The sequence below is a fragment of the Lynx rufus genome, unplaced genomic scaffold, assembly GCF_022079265.1.
Source record: "Lynx rufus isolate CCGP_SWC_20201006 ecotype Redwood Valley unplaced genomic scaffold, mLynRuf1.p SCAF_5, whole genome shotgun sequence".
Taxonomy (NCBI): Eukaryota; Metazoa; Chordata; class Mammalia; order Carnivora; family Felidae; genus Lynx; species Lynx rufus.
The window spans coordinates 83978947-84000667 of record NW_025814867.1 but is presented as its reverse complement, the minus strand read 5'-3'; the positions used below and the strand labels follow the sequence as shown (position 1 = coordinate 84000667).

The following is a 21721-nucleotide window of genomic DNA, read 5'->3' as shown; positions in this document are numbered from 1 at the left end:
TTGAACTCTTAATCATTTGCACACTCATCCTCACCCACGGTGGTGCCCGAGTTGCCAAGTGTATTGAGGATCCCAGCCAGGGGCACCAGTGCAAGGATTACCAATTATGGACAAGAGAATGAAACCCTCTTCTCTTACCTGCACTCTGGCATCAGTATGCTTATCACCACTTTACATACTAACACTCAACCCCCATCAGTTGGTGCAAACTTTGAAATCTCACTGTAATCATCTCTCTCCTACATATTTGAACGACTGCCTGCTGGAGCTCTAACGGATTCACTTACCTTTCTGTGAGGTAAGTTTTTTATTGAGAAAACTCTCACTCACAAAATTCGCTCTTTAAAGGTGTGCAATTTAGTGAACTTTAGTATATTCACAAAGTTGTGCAGCCAAAAATCACTGTCTAATTCTGGAACATTTTCATCCCCCCCCCCCCAAAAATCCCATACTCCTTGTATTTTGATCTTGTGGTGAAATGCTAATTCCCTTCTATTTATTTGATGAAATGTGTGCTAATGATATTTGGAAACTCAAAACAGTATGCATATGTTTTGTAATTCATATTACAATAGCTTAGTATTTTTTATGTTTATCTTGCTGATACTTTATCATTTGATCAAGGTTTTATGTGCATGCATGCACACACACACACACACACACACACACACACACTTTAGTCTTGATCTTTTTTTTAAGTTTGTTTATTTATTTTGACAGAGAGAGAGGCGGAGAGAGAGGAAGAGAGAGAATCTCAAGCAGGATCCACAGCTGACAACATGCAGAGCCTGATGTGAGGCTCAATCTCATGAACCATAAGATATGACCTGAGCCGAAGTCAAGAGTCTGACTCTTAGGCGATTGAGCCACCCAGGCACCCCTAGTCGTGGTCTTGTTAGGGCTACTAGGGTCAAGTTGGGGATATTAGTGCCAAGAGTTGTAGCTTGAAGGAGTGAGTGGACACGGTGAAGGTAAAAATAACTCTACTTTATTGAACACATACTTCTTCCCTTGTACTGTTCTTCACACAACAGTTTTAGGAAGTTCTAGTTCAGGTAAGTTCTATTATCATCACCTTTATGTGAGGAAATAAAGGTTTTCTAAAGCTATGACATGTATTATCCTAAAATGGCAGAACTAGGCCATCTTGGTTCACAGCCCAAATTGAAACCCAGGCTCTTCAAGTTCAGGGCACACACCTTTAACCACTATGTACTACTACCTGCTGTTATATTGGACCTTTAGTTTAATGACACCAACAGCACTTGATTAGAGCTGTACAATATGCTCTCCCAAGTCCTCATTCAATGCCTCAAATTACTGGATGAGAAGAGGCAGCTCCTGTAGGTTATATAATCACACGGCTCACAGAGCATGGACCAGCAGCTGGGATCCAGGTTTCTCTCCAGAGCCACAGTGGCTGTGTGTTCGTTCCCCTACACCATGCTGAGCCTTCTGACAGCTCTCTCAGACTTCTGGTCCAGCTTTCATAGTAACAAACCGCCTTCTATCATATTTATTTGTACGTTTGAATCCTGACGTCAGTCTGAGGGTAGCAGATATCACTTGATTTATATGGGCAGTCCCCGTGCTCAGATTATGTATATTGAATGAAGGTGTGGATAAATTAAAAAATTAGTCTTGCCACATAGTCATGTGAATATTTTATTTCTAGACTTCCTCAAGAGTTTAACCACCAATATCTTCGTGAGAGACCACATACAATAGTTTGCTTATACCTTTGTTCTTTCTCTATGGTTTTCCCAAAAGTAAACTCAATTCCACATACACATTGAGTAGAACATTTTTGCATGCACAAAGAAATGTGATTACAAATAACTTTGGAAGAGGATTAGTCGTAATTTGTACCTTTTGTAAGCAAAATGAATGAGGATACTATTAAAAGCTGGTGGATTGGGGCTTTCAGTAATCAAATAAAATCTGCAGCTCTGTCAGCCACCCCTCCCCACCCCCCCACCCCAATTCCTTAGCCTCTGTGAATAAAGCAGTGACCTGGGAGTTCTTGAGCCCGCTCCCCCACTCCTCGGAAAGGTCTTGCCAACTCGGCATTGTCCTGTTGGATTTGCAGTCAGATGTCTTATGCTGGCAGGCACTGGGCAGGCAATGAGTTCTTTCCCTGTAAATTGGGCACAAAAAGACCGGCATGGGAGCAGCCTCTTTGGGGACAGCTGCTCTGAGACAATGCTGTAAGCAAGGCAGAAATTCCTCCGAGCAGAGGGCGACTGGTGGGAGGAGTTCAGTTTGCTAAGTATTGTCATTTGCCGAGAGTAGGTGTGTGCACAAGAAGGAGTCTTAACCTGGAGAATCATTAACTCTTTCAGTCAGCTGGCTAGCTGCGGTGGCTCGGCAGGTTGGTCTCGGAGGCTCCTGCTCAGGAAGGCCAGGGAGGAGTGGAATCACTTTTTCATGGGGGACCACTTTGAGAAGGGCCAGCACGCTCTGCTCAATGAAGGAGAAGAGAATGAAATGGTAAGATTCTAGCCACACTCCCCTCTTCCTATTCCCATTCCCCAGCCTCCGATACTGTCCCCTGCCACACACACACACACACACACACACACACACACACACATACACACACACACACATGCATGCACACATGCACACACATGCGCATGCGTATGCACACACACACACTCTCTCTCAGACATTCACATGCTTCTTTGCAATTTGACTCTGGTATTATGTGAGAAAAGGTAGTGTCCAAAAAGTCTCTCTGTCCCATAAATGTAATCTCTGACAGCAGAAATTTGCTAGAATGAAAACACTGTATTCATTTTATCAAGAATGTTCTCTTTTTAAATGAAACAGAAAGGGAGAGAAGCACAATGCCACTTTATGAAGCATTTTTGAGCCTCACGAGTCTAGCAAGTTCTGTTCAGAACTTTAATGATTTCAGCAAATCCCTAATGTTGGGATGCAGTGTATTCCTTGATAGGAAGAAACAGAACATCCACAGTGAGGTAGGAGTGCTGCTGAGTCTTTGACTCTCTTCTCACATATCTGTGTTCACAAAGAATGTTGGACTGGGAAAACATAAAATATTAACAATTATCAGCCTACACACTTCGCTGTTTACTTCTACAATTTTGCTTGTATGTCTCTAGGTATAGAGATTGATTACAAAAAACTTTCTGCAGTTCACTGTCTCTTTTATTTTAGATGTGTTCTCCTCTGAGGAACTATAGGAAAATCAAAGATGATTCTCATGTTCTTGCTGAATTTAAAGCTGTATTTGTCAATTACAATGCAATCAAGAGAGAGTTAGAAATGTGTACTTCTGATTAATAATGCCTTTCTGCTGATTGTGTAAGTATAGTCTATACCAGTCATGGTGTAATTAAAATGTTAAAATGTGGTACTCCCATTCTATAATAGCATTTTATCTTCTTGGAATTAATATATAAATAAGAAACCCAAAAGATGTTTATTTAAAATTTTTCTTGGTTAATTGCTTTAGCTCGGACTATTAAATTCTTTGTTCCTAAACTGGTCTTTCAAGTCTAATCTGCTTACCTGTTCCTATAGCAACAACATTTTTTGGACCTTCAAGAGTAGATCCCTTTTGCTATCAAAGCTGAAAAAATTATAAGGGAATAAAAGGCACCCAAATCTACATGGGCTTCTTAACCATCTCCTTACTTCTTTTGGATTTGACTCTGCCGAATGACAAGTGTCTTTAGGCCCTAAGCAAATGTCACTAGAGATGACCTCTGACCCTATGTTGAGGAGTGAATCTTCTATTATTCCCCATATTGAGTTGAAAATTTGACCCTCATCTTGGAATCCCTTCGCCAGAAGGCAGGGGCTCCTCCCTCAAATCCTCAGATGGAAACACACCCACTCTTTTCTCATACTCTCATTTCTGCTCTTTGACGATTTGTCATTCAGTAGTCATTCAGAGTCACCCACTGGCTTGTAGACATTCCTAGTGCTAGGGAAACCACCGTCCTGCTACTCTAGCCTACACATTGCGGCGTGGCAATTTTGTTCACAGTTCATCCTCATAATGGCACCGCCTGGTGCAGCAGGGTGTCAACTTCATGTTGTGTGCCTCTGAAAGTCCAGTTAGGAGGCAGCCTTTGGTATGGAGAGGCACTCTGTGTTTCCCGGAGAGTGGTCATTTGGCCAGCAGTCTCCCTAATGGGGAGATGCGGCCATTAGTATGCAGTCTTGGGCTCTCCATCTTGTTCCGCCTGGAGAGACCTGGCCACCTGCCTGTTGCTGTGTCTGATTCTGTCCCTTGTAACTCACTGCTCCATTCCCCGTGCCCAGAGCTGTAAACTTCCAAAATTATCAAGATCTCTTATTTATTTATGTATTTACTTATTTTTTATTTACTTCTTTATTTACTTATTTATGACAGAGGATAACTGACACACAATGCTATATTATTTTCAGGTGGACATTCCATTGTCAGTGATCTGACAATTCTATACACTACAAAATGCTCACCACAATAAGTGAGGTTACCGTATGTCACCATACAATTTTATCCCAATATTATTGACTATATATGGGGTACTTTCCTACCCCATGACTTCTTTATTTTATAACTGCAAGTTTGTACCTCTTAGTCCCCTTCACCTATTTTGCCCATTCTCCCAACCCCTTCCCCTCTGGCAACCACCAGTTTGTTCTTTGTTTATGAGCCTGTTTTCTGTTTGTTTGTTTGGTTTTTTAGATTTCACATGTGAGTGAAATCATGTGGTATTTGTCTTTCTCTGACTTATTTCACTTAGCACTATAGCTTCTAGGTCCATCCATGGTGTTGTGAATGGCAAGATCTCACAAAAATTATTAAGATGCCTTAAAATTGTTTAATGTTTATTTATTTTTGAGAAAGAGAGAGAGAGAGCACTACCAGGGGAGGGGCAGAGAGAGAGGGAGACACATAATCTGAAGCATGTGCCAGACTCCGAGCTGTCAGCACAGAGCCTGACACAGAGCTTGAACTCATGAACCATGAGATCATGACCTGAGTGGAGATCAGATGCTTAACCAACTGAGCCACCTAGGTGCCCCCAAAATTATTAAGATATCTAAAAGGTAGTCCACATATTTTTATAGTGAGATTGAGTTTACCCAGTATTTTCTTGGCCACTAGCTAATTTGGTTTTTACTATACTTTGTAAGGTACATACTATGAATCACACCTTAAAGATGAAGAAATTGATGCACTGAGAATTTACCTAAGGTTGCATCAGCCACTAAGTCCAGGAGCTGAGATACCATATGAATTAAGTTGGTACCTCTTTTTGCCTCTGGACCTAAACATAGCCTGGTGATACCTTTTTCAATCCTTCCTGAGGACATTGTACTCTTAACAGATCACACTTCCTCCCTTGATATAACAAAGCTTGGGAGAACGTCTGATCTTCGATTCTCTAGGATCTGTTTTGTTATATATGATTTGTAGATTTGTAATTCCTGAATAAGTCCATCTTTTCTGACTTCAATTTTAATCCCTTTTAGAAAGCCAAAAAATTATCTACAAATATGTCACCCCAAACTGTTTACAGTTTCTTGCTTTATGATATACATTATTTGGACCTTTGCAGAAGTTATTCCTTCAATGACAGAAATGACTTCAAATTTCAAGAAAAAACAACATTCAGGGGTTTAGCCCTCATGTCAAATGAATAACCAGAATATTTCCAGGCCTAAAGATGCCTGGGACTGTCTTCCATTCCAGAATAAAAGTAATAGGAACTAAAGAGCAACTCTAGGTGTTATGAAAGTAATATTTCTTAAGTGCAAAATGAGACAGGAGACAAGAGAAGAAAGAATTTGTTAGAAGGACGAGGAAGAAAGGGGGGGGGGGAAGTAACCTTCAGAACAGGTTCCTCCAGATGACTGACTCCTAGGCAGTGCCTCCTCGAGTGGACCAGAGGCCCAGCTCTCACTTGCCTTGGGCTAGCCACTTGCTGCTCTAGCCTGTTTCCGTATTTGTCGAATAGGAGTGGTCCTTCTTGCCCTATCTGTCTCACAGGGCTCATATGAGGATCCGCTGAAACAAGCTATAGGGAAGGGTTTTGAGGAGTATAAAATTCGAGGTAAGTGTAAGCTCCTGTTATCTAAACAAAGGAAGAGTCAGGGCTTCAACAATTAACCAATTGAATGACTACTACCCCCCAAAATGAGGTCATCTCTTCTCACTAAATAATGACAAGGAAGGAATGTACACTTCTATTCACAAGCTACAGAGACCATTTATAAAGAGAGAACTGAGTTCCCTTAGACCTTGTAGTGCTTACTTTGAGAAAACCTCTCCCTGTCTTGGGACTATGTTTCCTCCATTGTAGAGGGAGAGTATCCGACCACCGGGGAGCTCGAATTCCTTTGAATTCAGCTCGAATTCCTTTGAATTCTATTGTTACATATTTATGCTTTGAAACATCTTCGAAATACTGAGTGCTCATTTCCTTACAAATGACTTAACAAAGATATCCTGCTTTAATTGATTAGAATATTGCTTACCATTATCCTTAGTTACACCCTAATGAAACCATACTCCTTTGGGGGAAGTGTTTTATTCTAGCGAGACTTGTTTCTGAAAGTAATGTTCCCCGATTTTTTTTTCTTTCCTAGGTTCTAGAAAATACAAATAAAATCAACCCTTGAGTTGTTTTCTGATTATAAACATAACATGTTTACTATAAAAATATTGAAGTGACAAAAAAAGTCTAAAAAATGAAGTAGATAGGATTCATAAATCTTCCACTCAGACCATGATCAGTATTGTTGACTCTCTTTCTAGACTTATAAAAAGTGCATACACAAAATTCATCTAACATATAAAATTTAGTAATTTTTTACTACACTTTACTATTATCTATACTGTTGCGTTTATTTACATCTGTGTATCTGTATCATGGAAATACTACATAATGGTGTGCTACTTATGTCTCTTTCGACTCCACATTCAGTAGCCTGAAATGAATAATGTCGCGAATATTTATGCCATAGAAATCGGTAAATGCAACACAGGACTTACATCCTGACCCACCTGAAGGCCAGTTGTTCAATATTTACCAGCATACCACCGAACATATTATTTCTTCAAGACTTCCATTTCCCCCTGATACATGTCTAAATACAGGAAGCATGTTGTATTTGGAGATCACCCATTTATTTGCACTATGCCTCATGCCAAAACACAATAAAAGCAATCACACTCTATTCTAAACATGCAAACACATTCACAGATATATTTTATTTAAACAAAAAATGGAGTCATTCCATCTATACTTTTTTATGCTGTCCTTTTCATCACTGCTAAAAACATATCATGGATATATTTTCCTTTTGATAATTATTGCTTCCACATAACTGTTTTAATGTTTAAATTGTATTTAAATGAACTATGCCATATTCAGCAAATACCTTGTGTGGCACACTTGTGTTAGTTCTAAATGTTTTGACTGCGATGGGCAACTTTGTACATGTACTTTCATATATTTGTCAGTTTATTTCCATAGGATAAAGTCCTAGAAATAGCACTGATGCACAAAAGGGGATGTATGTTTAAATTTTGAGTGATGCATAATGCCAAATTGCCTCTCATAAGATTGTGCATGTACTAAATTTACAGTCTGACTCGCAATTTTTTTTTTTTTGTTTTGTGTTTTGGAAAATATTTGCTTTCTCTACCCCACTTGCCAGTGTTGAGCATTATCCATCTTTTCAACTCTGGCTCGTCTGATATATGAAAATGATACTTTATTATTGTATTACTTTTGCATTTCCTTGGCTTGAAATTGAGTACATCTCTACATGTTTAGCAGCATTTATAGTTTTTTGACCACAATCTCTTAACGTTATCATGTATGTCATAGCAACGAGTAGACTGCATAACTAAAGCCTGGTGAGTGGGGAAAAGCAAGAGAAACTCTTTCTGAACTTCCATGTCGTTTCTGAGAACAGCAAGAAGTCAGTGCTGTGATGAGCGCATAATAAGGCAGCAGGGTGGTGTGTGGTCTTTGCCACTTTGAAAGCCCTGTCGTGCCTTCAGCATGAGCAAGGGACATCTGTCCTCACCAATTATTTGGCCCACTTTCAGAGCCGATGTTCGTCTTTTCTTCTCTAACACCAGGAAGCGAAAGCACACCCCCCCACCTCAATAGCCATTTATTTATTATGCTCCATGAGCACCTCCGAGTCGGTTGCCAATGTTAACTAGTGAACCCACAGATCTCATAGTGGGGGAATTGTGTTCAGACTGAGACATTTTGTCAGTTGAAGTGTTCAGGAAGCTGGGCCACTGGCCAAGTCTAGTGTCTTTATTCTTGATTCATTGCTGCAGAACTCCCATGAAGTCAACTCATCTCGGACATAAACTCTTGAGGGGTAAGATTTAATTGCTTCTTGAGGACAGGGACCCTGCTTGCTTCACCTTTCTCTAGCCTCCCCCTTCCCTTTCTCCCTAGCCTCAGAATTTAGCATAGTGCTTGGCACACACAGTCAGGGCATCTTTGATAGCATGATTGCAAGCTCCATTAACCTGTAATTTTGCATTCTGAGAATAGGGAGGCAGCAGGGCTTAAAGGGAGAAGCAGTTTGAATAATCTAAAAAGAAACTTAGGAAATTGTATGTTATTTGTTTGGAGTGGCCAATCATCTTATGAATTTATCAATCGACTCCTCTTTCCTCCAAGCATAAACAGAGCTTATTCTTTGGAGTTAATTAGCCATACGACACTATTTTTCTATGAGATCCTTTATGCTATCCTTTCATCCGTTCATGTATCAACTCAACAAATATTTACCAAACCCTTACTCTGTGCCAAGACTTCTCTGTGCTAACCAACGAGGATTTTGAGTGAATAGCAAAAAGCTTTTGTTTTTAAGGAGTTCACAGTCGAGCAGGCAGGCCTGAGTACATAATTTGTGGGGCCTAGTGCAAAATGAAAATGAGGTGCCCCTTGTTCAACAATTATTAAGAATTTCAGGGTGGCTCTAGCTGAGCATTAAGCCAAGTTCAGGGCCCTTTTGAGCGCAGGGCCCTGAGGAATTACTCAGACATGTGGCCATGAAGTTGGCCCTACAAGTGGGGGAGCCAGGGGCACAAACGTAATGAGAGTATGATAAAATAGGTGCCACTGGGAGAGTTATGTACATGGAGTTGTGGGAGTGCAGATGAAAGAGAAACTCAGTCAAAGACAACCTCAAAGGGAGAGGTGGCATTTATTTCCCCTGGAGGGGTGGGTGAGGGCAAAATCATGAAAGGCTTTATAAGACATCCTCACGAGTGCACATTTTACCCTTTTGATTCCCAAACACTGGTCCCTGAAAAAACTGTGCCAGAATCAAGTTGAAGAATCTGTAAAGAATAGATTCCTAGACCCTGCTCCAGATGTCCTGAATTAGAATCTTTGGTGGTGGAGCTAGAATTGGTTAGAATGATTGTGTTGCCAGCCTGGTGGACACAATGATGCTGCTGCTGGAAATGAGAAATGATATGGTAGGATTCACCTTTCCAAAGAATGTTGTATCATGGTGAGAGGAAGGTTGGTGGGAGGAGGAGAGACCAGGCAGGAGGTGTTTGAAATATCTTAGGTGAGAGATTCAGTTGCAACTGCCGCCTTGACACAGAGGATGCTGAGTAGAGAATGGATTGGAAAAGTTACTTAGACTTGGGGAAGCCTGGGTGGCCAGTCGGTTAAGCGTCTGACTCTTGATTTCAGCTCAGGTCATGATCTCAGGGTTCATGAGTTCGAGCCCCAAGTCGGGCTCTGCACCAACAGCACAGAGCCTGCCTGGGATTCAATCTCTCCCCCCTCGCTCTCTTTCTCTTTCTCTTTCTCTTTCTCTCTCTCTCTCTCTCTCAAAATAAATAAATAAACTTAAAAAAAAGAAAGATACTTAGAATTGAGAAGATTTCATGATCCATAGATTGTGGGGTAAGAGAGAAGAGGTGAACAGGATGAGTAGGATTAAGGGTGTCTTTAAGGTTCCTAGTTTGTACAGTTGGGTGGGGGGGGGGTAGTTGATGCAAGCACTGAATCCCACAGGGAAAAGTAGGAACAGGTCGGGAGTTGAAATGACAATAATAGTAGCAAATACCTATATGGTGATCGACGTGGACTAGGAACTTTACACACAGTAATGTACTTAATTCTCTCAGAAACCCTCTAAGGAATTATCACGTCTCTTCTGCAGATGAGGAAACTGAGGTGTAGAGAGGTTAAGTAGCATGACCAGATTCATTTGGCTAAGTAAATGAAAGGCTATGGCTTAAGATCCCAGTTTAAACATAATTGTTTACTGCCTCTTAATTTTTCTGAATTCTGAATGTATTACTTTAGCTGTTAATGGTGGCAAAAACAGCAGGACCGTAACTGAAAGAAATACAACATTAGGAGACAGGAGACTACTAGCATTGTTGGGTTGGCTCTGCTGTTATTTATTCTTTCACATTTAAAGCAAATCACAGTCACCTCTCTTTGACTTTATCTCATTTACAGGGTGGAGATAATAAAACTTTACTAGCTTGAACCAGGGACCAAGGCCAATGGCTTCTTGAGGCCTTCTCTAATACACACAAAGGATATGATTTCACAAGTTCTAAAACAGGTGGATAAAATCACTGTGAAATATCTTAAGAAATTTAAGTGACACTTTTGATTTTTTTCAAAGCACTATGAGTGTTTTAGTCAAGAAAAGGACAACCCATCTGGAGGCATTATGCCAAGTGGGAACTGAAATTTATGGCAGTTGTTATGTGAATTACTTCTGAATAAAGAGTAAACCCATTGATAAATGATTAACCAGTGCTGAACCCTATAGGGTCCTCAGGTCTCCAGAAGACATAGAGCACAGGAACTTGGCCTTCAGAAGCATTGGTGCATTGGTGACGTGTCCAGAGGAGATTCATTCCTGGGTGCCAGTTTCAAGGCTTTGCCGCTATTTTAAAGCATTGTGAAGACTGGCCAGAGTGGGACCACCTACCTACATGGCCTAAATCCCATTTCTGGATGCCTGTCATGTAAACCTTGATGAGTTGTCTGAAACCACAGCCTGGGTAGAGACGGAAGGCAGCTCAAAACACTGCCTCCTCAACTCTGTCCCCAGCCTAAGGCTACCCTTATGGAGAACGAACACAGCTATGCCCTAGATGCCCCCTCAGGTATCAGGGCAGAGGGGAGGCCCCAGTGTGCTGCGTGCTTTCCAGAGAAATATGTCCCCCAGGCTAGGACACTTTCTGATTTTACTAGTTATACACAGAGGGCTCTGGCTGGGACTATAATTATTTTGGCATTTCCAGGATTTATTAGTATCTCTCAGCCATGAATGGAAGATTTTGAAACTGTGACTCAAGTCTCAGAATCAGTAGAGATGATATGGTGAGATTAATGTTTTGAGGCCAGTTCAAAAACAAAATAATCCAAGAAGTGAATTGGGTAGATAAATAATTACTTTTACTTGCTTTTTTAATGGAAAAATGAGGTTGATTTTTATGGCACACATTTACCTTCAATGTTGCTCTCCTTCAACTTGGAATCATCAAGCAAAGCATGGATCTTTAGGTCGGAGACCAAGCCACCATGTGGAGGTTTTTCCTTTAGCCCAATTACAGCAGACAGTTATTTACTTGCCATTTTCTCTGCTCTCCCAAATGTGGTCTGCTTGCTCTTCCCAGAGTACATTATAGACTTTCTCTGCCAGGGACCTGACCATCATGGTCCTGCCGATTTACCAGAAACCCATCTCAAATCTGATTCCGTGCCTTAAAGCTGTATGGTAACCCCTGGGTCACACTTGATCACTTCCTTGTCTGGAGTAGATTTAACTGCCTATTCGCGCAATTTTCACAAGGTTTTATAGTAGAGTCATGTGTTTATCCTTCTCCCCCAATAGCTTGTGAGAGACAAAACCTCCAGGTCTCTTTTTACAAAAGTACTAGTTCTCTGATCTTTTGGGCATAGAAGCAAACAGGGATACCTCTTCAGTTTTCAGCCATCTGTGCCTGCATTACTCAAGTGGTGTCTCCTCATGCTCTTGTCCCTTCCCCAACGGTGACCTCCTAGGCTTGTCACCGAGTGCCAAGCTTCTAGAAGGGGTAGAGAAGGTTATCTGTTACCCTTATTCAACTTTGTCTTCAGCAGTCCCTTTGTGTCTGGGCTTTGATGAGCGGTGCTTTATTAATATTCCTGTTTATCTTCTCCATGGCAGCTACGTCTTATACCTGAAGTTGGCTTCAGTTGGCTTTTCTGCCCCTCCGCCTGCAGTTGCTTGGGCTTGATTTTGTAGAATCTTGGTTTCAGGATGGCAAGTTGTAGAAGATATTTACTTCTATCCTTCATCCAGCATTAGTGGGTTTTTGCTTTCGTTCTGGTAGAGAATTTCCTGCTTAGAAGTAGCTGGCCTTTGTTAATCTGGTCCTAACGGTTTTATTCTCAGACTTTATACAGGGGGCCTTCTGGTAACTGAGGATATTACGTGTCCTCAGACTACACCAGTGGGGAAAAATTGCCTTTCTTTCCATAGTTGCAGCAAAATACTCATTTGATTTCTCACTGGCTCTGATTAGATCATCCCCTTTTCAAACTTATTAGTGCGGCCAGGAGAATACCAAGCTCTGAGGCATATGTCCATGTCTGCAGTTGGGGTCAGAGTCAGCTCTACATGAAGTAAAGCTGAGGGTGGTGAAGTGGGTGGTTTGACAGAAAAAAGTAAGTGAGACAAATGGGGACTGAGTAGTCTCAACAAAAAATATAAATGGAAACCAGAATTTCCAGTCTGATAGTCAATAAATAATAGTTTAACTGAACTGAATAGTGTTTATTTTTTAAATGTATATTTATTTTTGAGAGCAAGAGAGAGCAGGGGAGGGGCGGGGGATGGGGGGAGAGAGAATCCCAAGCAGGCGCTGCACTGACAGAACCCACGCAGGGCTCGAAACCGTGAACTGTGAGATCGCGACCCGAGTCGAAATCAAGAGTTGGATGTTTGACTGAGCCACCCAGGTGCCCCATGAAAAGACATTGTTTAAAGTAGGCAGTTCCCCTATGTAATTTTCTTTGCTAGAGGGAATATAACATTTGGAGCTTTCTTGCTGGTATTTTAGATTATCTGTGAAAAAGTAGAAAAGGGCTTTTAAATATATGTGCTTATTTTTCTAAAAAGAAATAAATATTTATTTTTCTAATTTTAAAAGTGAAACATATTCAGAGATTAAAATGTGTGCAACACGGATGTAAAAGAAGAATCACAATGATTCCATCACCCAAGGCATATGTCATTAGTATTTTATCTGATCTATTTATCTTCCAGTCTTTTTTGTCTGTGCCTCACCTTTTTTCAATTAAATTTGAAATTGCACTGTGTAATTTTATGTTGTTTCTCTTCACTTAATATTATTACATATGTTTTTCCTCATGTTATTAAAAATACATAATAAACATTATTTTAATGACATAATATTTCTTAATAATTACTCTATTCTTATATTCGAAGATTGCTTTCTATTTACTTCTACTACTAATATTGCAGTGAACATTTCTGCATATGAGTCTTGTCTGTGTTTTGTGTAAGTTAGAGGGATTTCTTTCTTTCTTTCTTTTTTTTTTTTTTAAGTTTATTTATTTTGAGAGAGACAGAGACAGCACAAGGTAGGGAGGGGCAGAGAGAAAGGGAGAAAGAATCCCAAGCAGGCTCTGCACTGTCAGCAGAGTCCCACACGGGGCTCAAACCCATGAACTGTGAGATCATGACCTGAGCTGAAACCAAGAGTCCGATGCTTAACTGACTGAGCCACCCAGGCGCCCTGGGATTTTTTTTTTTTTTTAAACAGAGAGTCTTTCTTAGTGGCCTAAAATCATACCCTGTGGAGGCATGCACATTCTTTCAAAATCCTTCTAAGGAGTAGAGATCTAGGCTAATAAGGAATTGCCAGGATAGGATCTGGTTTTGATGCTCAGAAGTGCATGTTTGCCATTGTCCATCCCAGAGAACTAGGAAGAGAGAGTGTGTACTAGGAAGTTGAAGTGTCTACTTAATGGCTTTTCAGGCAAAAACAGCAAGTGCCTATAAAGGGTCAGTTCTGAGCGCAGCGCACGATGAGGCTCTAGAAACAAACTCGGGGGCCTTCATATTTCATTTCAGAAAATTTCCCATGTAGCTTCCTCCCGCTGTTTCTGCTATATGAGGAATAAGTAAAAGTTAGAATTTCTATTATTTTGGTATCAAACTGTATCCCCTGTCGTCACAGTTATAGTATCTGTTCTTTAATAAAAGCCTGATTGTGGGGGATTTCAACCTTATGGGGAGAAAAATCTAATCATCTTCCTTCTGAACTTTTGCATAAGCTCCCAGAACAGGAAAACAATTTTTTTTTGAGTTTTAACATTATTGAAATAATTACATACAGAGTACCTGTGAGTAAATTCATTGGCCAATTAAAAAATAGCGAGAATATGCAAATAAAAGTGGAATATTTCATTACCCCAGGGACGATGTACTTTTCTAACATTTGTGGACTATTTACTAGTCCTATGCCCATTGCTACGCACTTCGATGTGATACTTTATTCACGGTAACCTCATTAGGTAAATACCATTACGATAGGCGCAAAAACCAAATGTTTCCGTTGTTTCTCTATGGCAGGGGACCACAAACTATTGACTGTGGGTGAAATCAGGCCCACTAACTTATTTGAAAATAAAGTTTTGTTGGAAAACAGCCGCCTGCATTTGTTTGCAGATTGTCTCTGATTGCTGTTGTACCACAAAGGCAGAACTGAATGCTTGTCAGAGAGACCACGAGGCTTACAAGGCTGAAAATATTTCCCGTGTGTTACTTTACAGAAGAACTTTGCTGACCCTACTCTTGTCCTTCTGATCGCTTTTATTTTTTTCTGACCTTATTTTTATTTATTTATTTATTTAACACACACGTGTGGGGAAGAGGCAGAGGGGAAGAGAGAGAATCTTACGTAGGCTCCATGCAGAGCACAAAGCTGACGCAGGGCTCCACCTCATGACGGTGAGATAATGACCTGAGCCAGAATCAAGAGTCGGTGGCTTAACCAGCTGAGCCACCCAGGCGCTCCTGATGTCATTAAAGAAAAACAAAACAAAACAAAACTCTTTCTTTATTGCCATGGTAAAATGCTACTTGTTAGGGTTGTCCAAGTTTTCTCATATACCAGTGATGGTTTAGTTAAGGTCTGGAAAGTTTTGGGCTGGTGGTATTTAAGGATCTGGACTGGCTGTCAGTGTGGTCAATAGATATTTACAAACTGCTGTGGTGGAAAGTACTCTGTTTGGAAGCCTGGGTTCTTTCTGATATGGATTTTTCCATTAACCATTCATTTTGTGTGAGGAGTTCCCCTTGCCTGGCTTCCTTCCCCACCCCCACCCACCATCTCTAAATAGATCTAGATCTGTAGGATCTGTCTAATGTAGCTACATACCTATATCTTCATTTTGAGGTTGCCCAGACCCTTGCTTACCAGCATGAACATTGGTGTCCAGATCTATAAGAAGCATCACCTGTTGGAAATAGTACAGTCATTTATAACCAAGAGCCAGTGGATCCTTAGGTTCCCCCAAATCATGGAATTTCAGATATAGAAAATCACTCAAAGAGAATCTAGTCCAACACATTCATTTAAAAAAAATTATTTTGTAACAATAATTGTAGATTCATATATATACGTTTGCAAGAAATACTACATAGAGATTCTGTGTACACTTTACCCATTTTTCTCCATTGGTAGGTAATATCTTGTAAAACTAAAGTAAAATGTCACAATCAAGGAATTCATGCTGATAGGGCAAGGTACAGAACATTTCCATCACCACAAGCATCCTTCATTTTGTCTTTTTATAACCACATCCATTTTTTTTCCCCATCCACACGGACTCCTTTAGTCCTGGCAACCACTATTCTGCTTCTGTTTCTATAATTTCAAGAATGTTCTATAATATAATCATACAGTATGTGAACTTTAGGATTGACTTTTTTACTCAGCATAATTCCCTGGAGATTGATCTAAATCGTTGTGTGTATCAATAGTTTATTCTGTTTTATTGCTCAGTAGTTTTCCATGATATTCCATGGTGCCCTGGTTTATTTAACCATTCATCCATTGAAGGACATCGTAGCTATTTCCGATATTTGGCTATTATGAATAAAATTACTCTAAACATTTGTGAATAGGTTTTTATGTGAACATAAGTTTTTATTGTTCAGGGATAAACTCTCAGGAGAGCAACTGCTAGGTTGCAAGGTGTTTATATGTTTAGCTTTTAAAGAAACTACCAAACTGTTTTCCAGTGTGGTTGTACTATTTACATTCCCACCAGCAATGTATGAGTCATCCTGGTTCTTCAAATCTTTAATCATTTTGACCGCTTATCTCTAACCATTCTATATATAGCTATAGTAATATCTCATTGTGGTTTCAATTTGAATTTTCTTAATAGCTAATGATTTTGAACATCTTTTTGTGTGCTTACTTGCCATGTGTATTTTCATGTTTTTTTGTCCATTATGTAATTGAGTTGTTTGGTATTTTACTGTTGAGTTTGAGAGTTCTTTATGTATTCTAGATACTAGTCCTCTATCGAATATGTAGTTTGCAAATATTTTCTCCCAGTCAATAGCTTTTCTTTTTCTCCTCTTAACAGGATCTTTTGCAGAGCAAAAGTTTAAAATTTTTATGAAATCTAATTTATAAATATTTTCTTTTGTGGATAGTGCTTTGGATGTCAGGTCTAAGAACTCTTTGCCTAGCCCTATGTACCTAGGTTGTTTCCTACTTCTTTTTCTTAAAACTTTATGTTTTATATTTAAGTGTGTGATCCACTGTGAATTAGTTTTTGTATAAGGTATAAAATTTAGATTGAGGTTCATTGTTTTGCCTGTGGATATCCAATTACTCCAGTGCCATTTGTTGAAAAGTCTATTTTTTCTTCATTAAATTGCTTTTCCACATTTATCAAAAATCAGTTGGGCAGAGTTATGTAGGTCTATTTCTTGGTTTTTATTCTGTTCCATTGATCAATGTGTCAGTGCTACACAGTCTTGATTAAGGAAGTATAAAATAATTTTTATTTTTATTTTTTTTTTTAAATTTTTTTTTTTCAACGTTTATTTATTTTTGGGACAGAGAGAGACAGAGCATGAACGGGGGAGGGGCAGAGAGAGAGGGAGACACAGAATCGGAAACAGGCTCCAGGCTCTGAGCCATCAGCCCAGAGCCTGATGCGGGGCTCGAACTCCCAGACCGCGAGATCGTGACCTGGCTGAAGTCGGACGCTTAACCGACTGCGCCACCCAGGCGCCCCTAAAATAATTTTTAAAATCAGGTAGACCTGTTTCCACTTAATTCTCATTTTTTCAAAATTGTTTTAGCTATTATAGTTCATTTGCCTTTACAAATAAATTGTAGAATAACTTTGTTCATATCAACATACATTTTACTGAGATTTTGATAGGAATTGTGTAAATCTGTATATTAGTTTGAGGAGAATTAAAATCTCTACTATATAGGGGTACTGGGGTCATCCAGTTGGTTAAGCATCCAACTCTTGATTGTGGCTCAGGTCATGATCTCATGGTCATGGGATTGGGCCCCATGTTGGGCTCTGTGCTGAGTGTGGAGCCTCCCTGTGATTCTTTCTTTCCCTCTCTCTCTGGCCCTCTCTCACCTCTCTCTCTCAAAATAAATAAATAAACTTCAAAAAATAATTAAATCTTTACAATGTTAAGTTTCCCATACCATGGACATGATAAGTCAGTCCATTTATTTAGAAGTTTCTTTGATTTCTCTTATCAGCATTTTGTAGTTTTCAACATGCAAGTCTTGTATGTGTTTCATGAGATTTATACCTAAGTATTTCATTTTTTTGAGAGATTGTAAATAGTCTTGCATTTCAAATTTTAGTATTCAATGTTTATTACTAGGTTATAGAAATATAATTAATTGATTTTTATAAGTTTATCTTGTATCTTATAACCTTCTAGGAGTTTTTTTTTTTTTGTAGATTCCTTGGGATTTTCATATAAAAACATATATCACATGCAGATAGAAACAGTTTTATTTTATTATTTTTTTAATTACTTAATTATTTTTTTATTTTTTATTTTTTGAGAGAGAGAGAGAGAGAGAGAGAGAGGGAGGGAGAGCCTGAGCAGGGGCGGGGCAGAGAGAGAGGGAGACACAGAATCCGAAGCAGGCTCCAGGCTGCAGCCTCCCAGCTGTCAGCAGAGAGCCCGACGCGGGGCTCAAACCCAGGAACTGTGAGACCTGAGCCGAAGTCAGCCACTTAACCAACTGAGCCACCCAGGTGCCCTTGGAAACTGTTTTAAATCTGTATGCTGTTTGTTTCTTTTTCTTCTCTAGCTACAACTTCTTATGTTGAGTATGAGCAGTAAGAGGAGACATTTTCATCATGTTCCTAATCTCACTGGGAGAACATTCACTGTTTCATCATTACATATAGTTACCTACGTGTTTTTAAAGATGCTTTGTATCAAGGTGAGGAAGTTAGTTTTCATTTCTAATTCCCTGAGAATTTTATCATGAATGGTTGTAAAATTTTGTCAAAAGTTTTTTCCATGCCAATTGATATGATCATGTGGTTTGTATTTAAAAAAAATTTTTAATGTTTTTATTTATTTTTGAGACAGAGAGAGACAGAGCATGAGCAGGGGAAGGGCAGAGACAGAGGGAGACACAGAATCCAAAACAGGCTCCAGGAGCCTGATGTGGGGCTCGAACTCACAGACTGTGAGATCATGACTTGAGCTGAAGTCGGACAGTCAACCGACTGAGCCACCTAGGCGCCTCTGGTCATGTGTTTTGTTTTGTTTTGTTTTTTAATTTTTTTTTTCAACGTTTATTTATTTTTGGGACAGAGAGAGACAGAGCATGAACGGGAGAGGGGCAGAGAGAGAGGGAGACACAGAATCGGAAACAGGCTCCAGGCTCCGAGCCATCAGCCCAGAGCCCGACGCGGGGCTCGAACTCCCGGACCGGGAGATCGCGACCTGGCTGAAGTCGGACGCCTAACCGACTGCGCCACCCAGGCGCCCCATGTTTTGTTTTTTTTTTAATCTGTTAAGATGGTGGATCACATTGATTTTTGAGTGTTAAAGTAGCTTTATATCTCTGGAATAAATCCTACTTGGTAATGGTGTGTAATTCTTTTAACATATTGCTGCATTCTATGTGTTAGTGTTTGTTCAGGGTTTTTGCTTCTGTGTTCCTGAGGAAGATTGGTCTACAGTTCCCTTCTTTTTTCTTTTCTTTTCTTTTCTTTTCTTTTCTTTTCTTTTCTTTCTTTCTTTCTTTCTCCCTCCTTTCCTTCTTTCCTTCCTTCCTCCCTTCCTCATTTAGTAAGCACTTACTATGTGTGAGTCCCTGTGCTAGCTATTAGATATACAAAGAAAAGCCCTAGGCTCAAAATCTGACGGAGGATAGACTTCAGTGGGCTAGTGCTATGACAGCAGAACACACGAGATTCTGAAAGAAGCTACAGCCAATTCCTGGAAGACTTCAGTGGAAAAGTGCCAATTGAAAAGAATCTAGATGCATGAACAGGAGTTTACCAGCAAGCCCAGTTAGGGGTGAAGGACATTCTAAGTCACGGAGACACAATGTACACAGGTATTGACATGGGAAAGAACAAAGCACATTCCATTCAGAGAACTGACTGTTGCTTGGCAAAGCTGATGTGCAGGGTGTGTGTGTGTGTGTGTGTGTGTGTGTGTGTGTGTGTGTGTGTGGTGGAGTGGGATGCAAAGAACAGAGAGTTGAGGCTGAAAAGATAGTGTGGGGAAGATTAAGAAGAACTTTGCATGCCATTCTAAAGGGATTTAAGAGTTCTAAGTAGGTAACCAACTACTTTCTGGGCATTAGCACTAATAGGTCACATCCTGAGAAACTCTTCAGTCTTGGACAAACTGGGATGTCTGGTCACTGTAGTAAGGAATTGTAATCAGGTGTCTGTTTTAGGAAGGTAACTCTGTAGCAATATGGAAAACAATGTAGACAGAAACGAAACTGGACACAATGCCTCTTGTGGTGATTCTAGTGTGAGCACAGGTTGAACTAATGAAGTATCAGGAAGGGAGAAGAGGAGACCAACTTGAGAAATATCTAGGAGACATAATCAATAGACATTGAACTAATTAGATGTGGACGGAGAAGGAGAAAAATATTAAAGGGAATCCCTAGATTGCTGAGTCATATAACTAGATGTGTAGAAGCAGTGGCGGAGTGTGTGGTTAATGTGTTTGGTTGTATTTATTTATTAAAAAGATTTTTGTTAATGTTTATTTATTTTTGAGAGAGAGACAGAGCATGAGTGAGGGAGGGGCAGAGAGAGAGAGAGGGAGACACGGAATTTGAAGCAGGCTCCAGGCCCTGAGCTGTCAGCACAGAGCCTGACACGGGACTAGAACTCACAAACCGTGAGATCATGACCTGAGCTGAAGTCAGACACTTCACCGACTGAGCCACTCACATGTCCCACTTGTGTTTGGTTTTAAACTTAAGTTTAATTTGACTGAGGAGGCTTTGTAGAGAAAGTTTTATTGCAAAGTGTTTTTAAAGATTGCTAGGATTTATTTTTGGCTGGGCAAGGGAACAAGAAGGTTGGGGCAGGCCTCGGCAAAACAAAAATTAAAAACCTGCTTGAATTAAGGCATATTGGTGAGTAGGGTATTTCTATGAATGTGAGTAGTTACATGACCTACTCAGTTTAGGTGCTATTTTGCCTGATATGACTGATTAGACTAAGGGAAATAAGAGAAGACAAAGGTTGCTTCGCCATAAATATAGGATAAGGCAAGGCTACCCAACTGGTGTGCCATGAATGGCACTAGGGTGCTAGAGGTGGAGTACAGGGGTTCTTGCAGGACTGTTGGGATATTGATCCTCTCTAGTTTTAAGTAGCCTCATCTATTTATCTGATCTGCACTGTGCGAATATTGTCATTTTACTATGGGTGTCATTTTCCATGTAATTATGGAAAAGATGTGGGAGCACTGTACTGAGGGAATCCTTTCTTTTGTTTAAGTTAGAGTTAAATCGACTTCAAAGTTACCGAAGTTTTTATTAGAATGCAAAATAACAAAACAACAATTAAGTTTCTATTTCTTTCTGACTCATAGACTTTATTTTTTCCCAGCTTTATTGAGATGAGATTACATACAACATTGTGTAAGATCGAGGTGTTCCATGCAATGATTTGATATACGTACATATTGTGAAATGATTAAGTTCTTTATAAACAAAAACTTTGGATCTTTTTTCACCATCCCTGGTGGGACAAATGCTATTATTTCTAAAAACTATATACCCATTAAAATAAAAGCAGCTGAAGTTTAGGTCATTTGTCTGCTGTTTTTGAAATTAGTGGGAGTGTAGCTATTAGTATTTGAATTCTTGCAGAATGACTATTATGAGATAGGGAAAGAACTTGATTAAAAAAGAATGAGCAAAATATACTGATATTCATATAAGAGTGTGTAAACTTTCCCCTCTTTTATTGTGAAATATATTCTTATATATATTAATATTATATATTATATATATATATAAAATGCACGAATACTTTTGTACAGATCAGTGGATAATTATAAGGTGAACATTTATTAACCATCATCTAGGTTAAGAAACAGAATAATGCCTAACCAGTTTAGAGAAACCAGTTAGAGGGGAGCATTAGTGTGATATTGTGAAATT

General features: G+C 39.7%; 1 protein-coding gene across 1 annotated transcript in view; it reads left to right on the top strand.

Annotated features, from left to right (window-relative positions):
- Positions 1-1947: 1947 nt before the first annotated feature.
- Positions 1948-21721, top strand: part of ATP13A4 (ATPase 13A4) — a 127624-nt gene continuing 107850 nt past the window's right edge. The window contains exon 1 of the mRNA XM_047099516.1: positions 1948-2490. Coding sequence (XP_046955472.1) covers positions 2428-2490 — 63 coding nt within the window. The 5' untranslated portion in view covers positions 1948-2427. The remainder of the gene's footprint in view (positions 2491-21721) is intronic.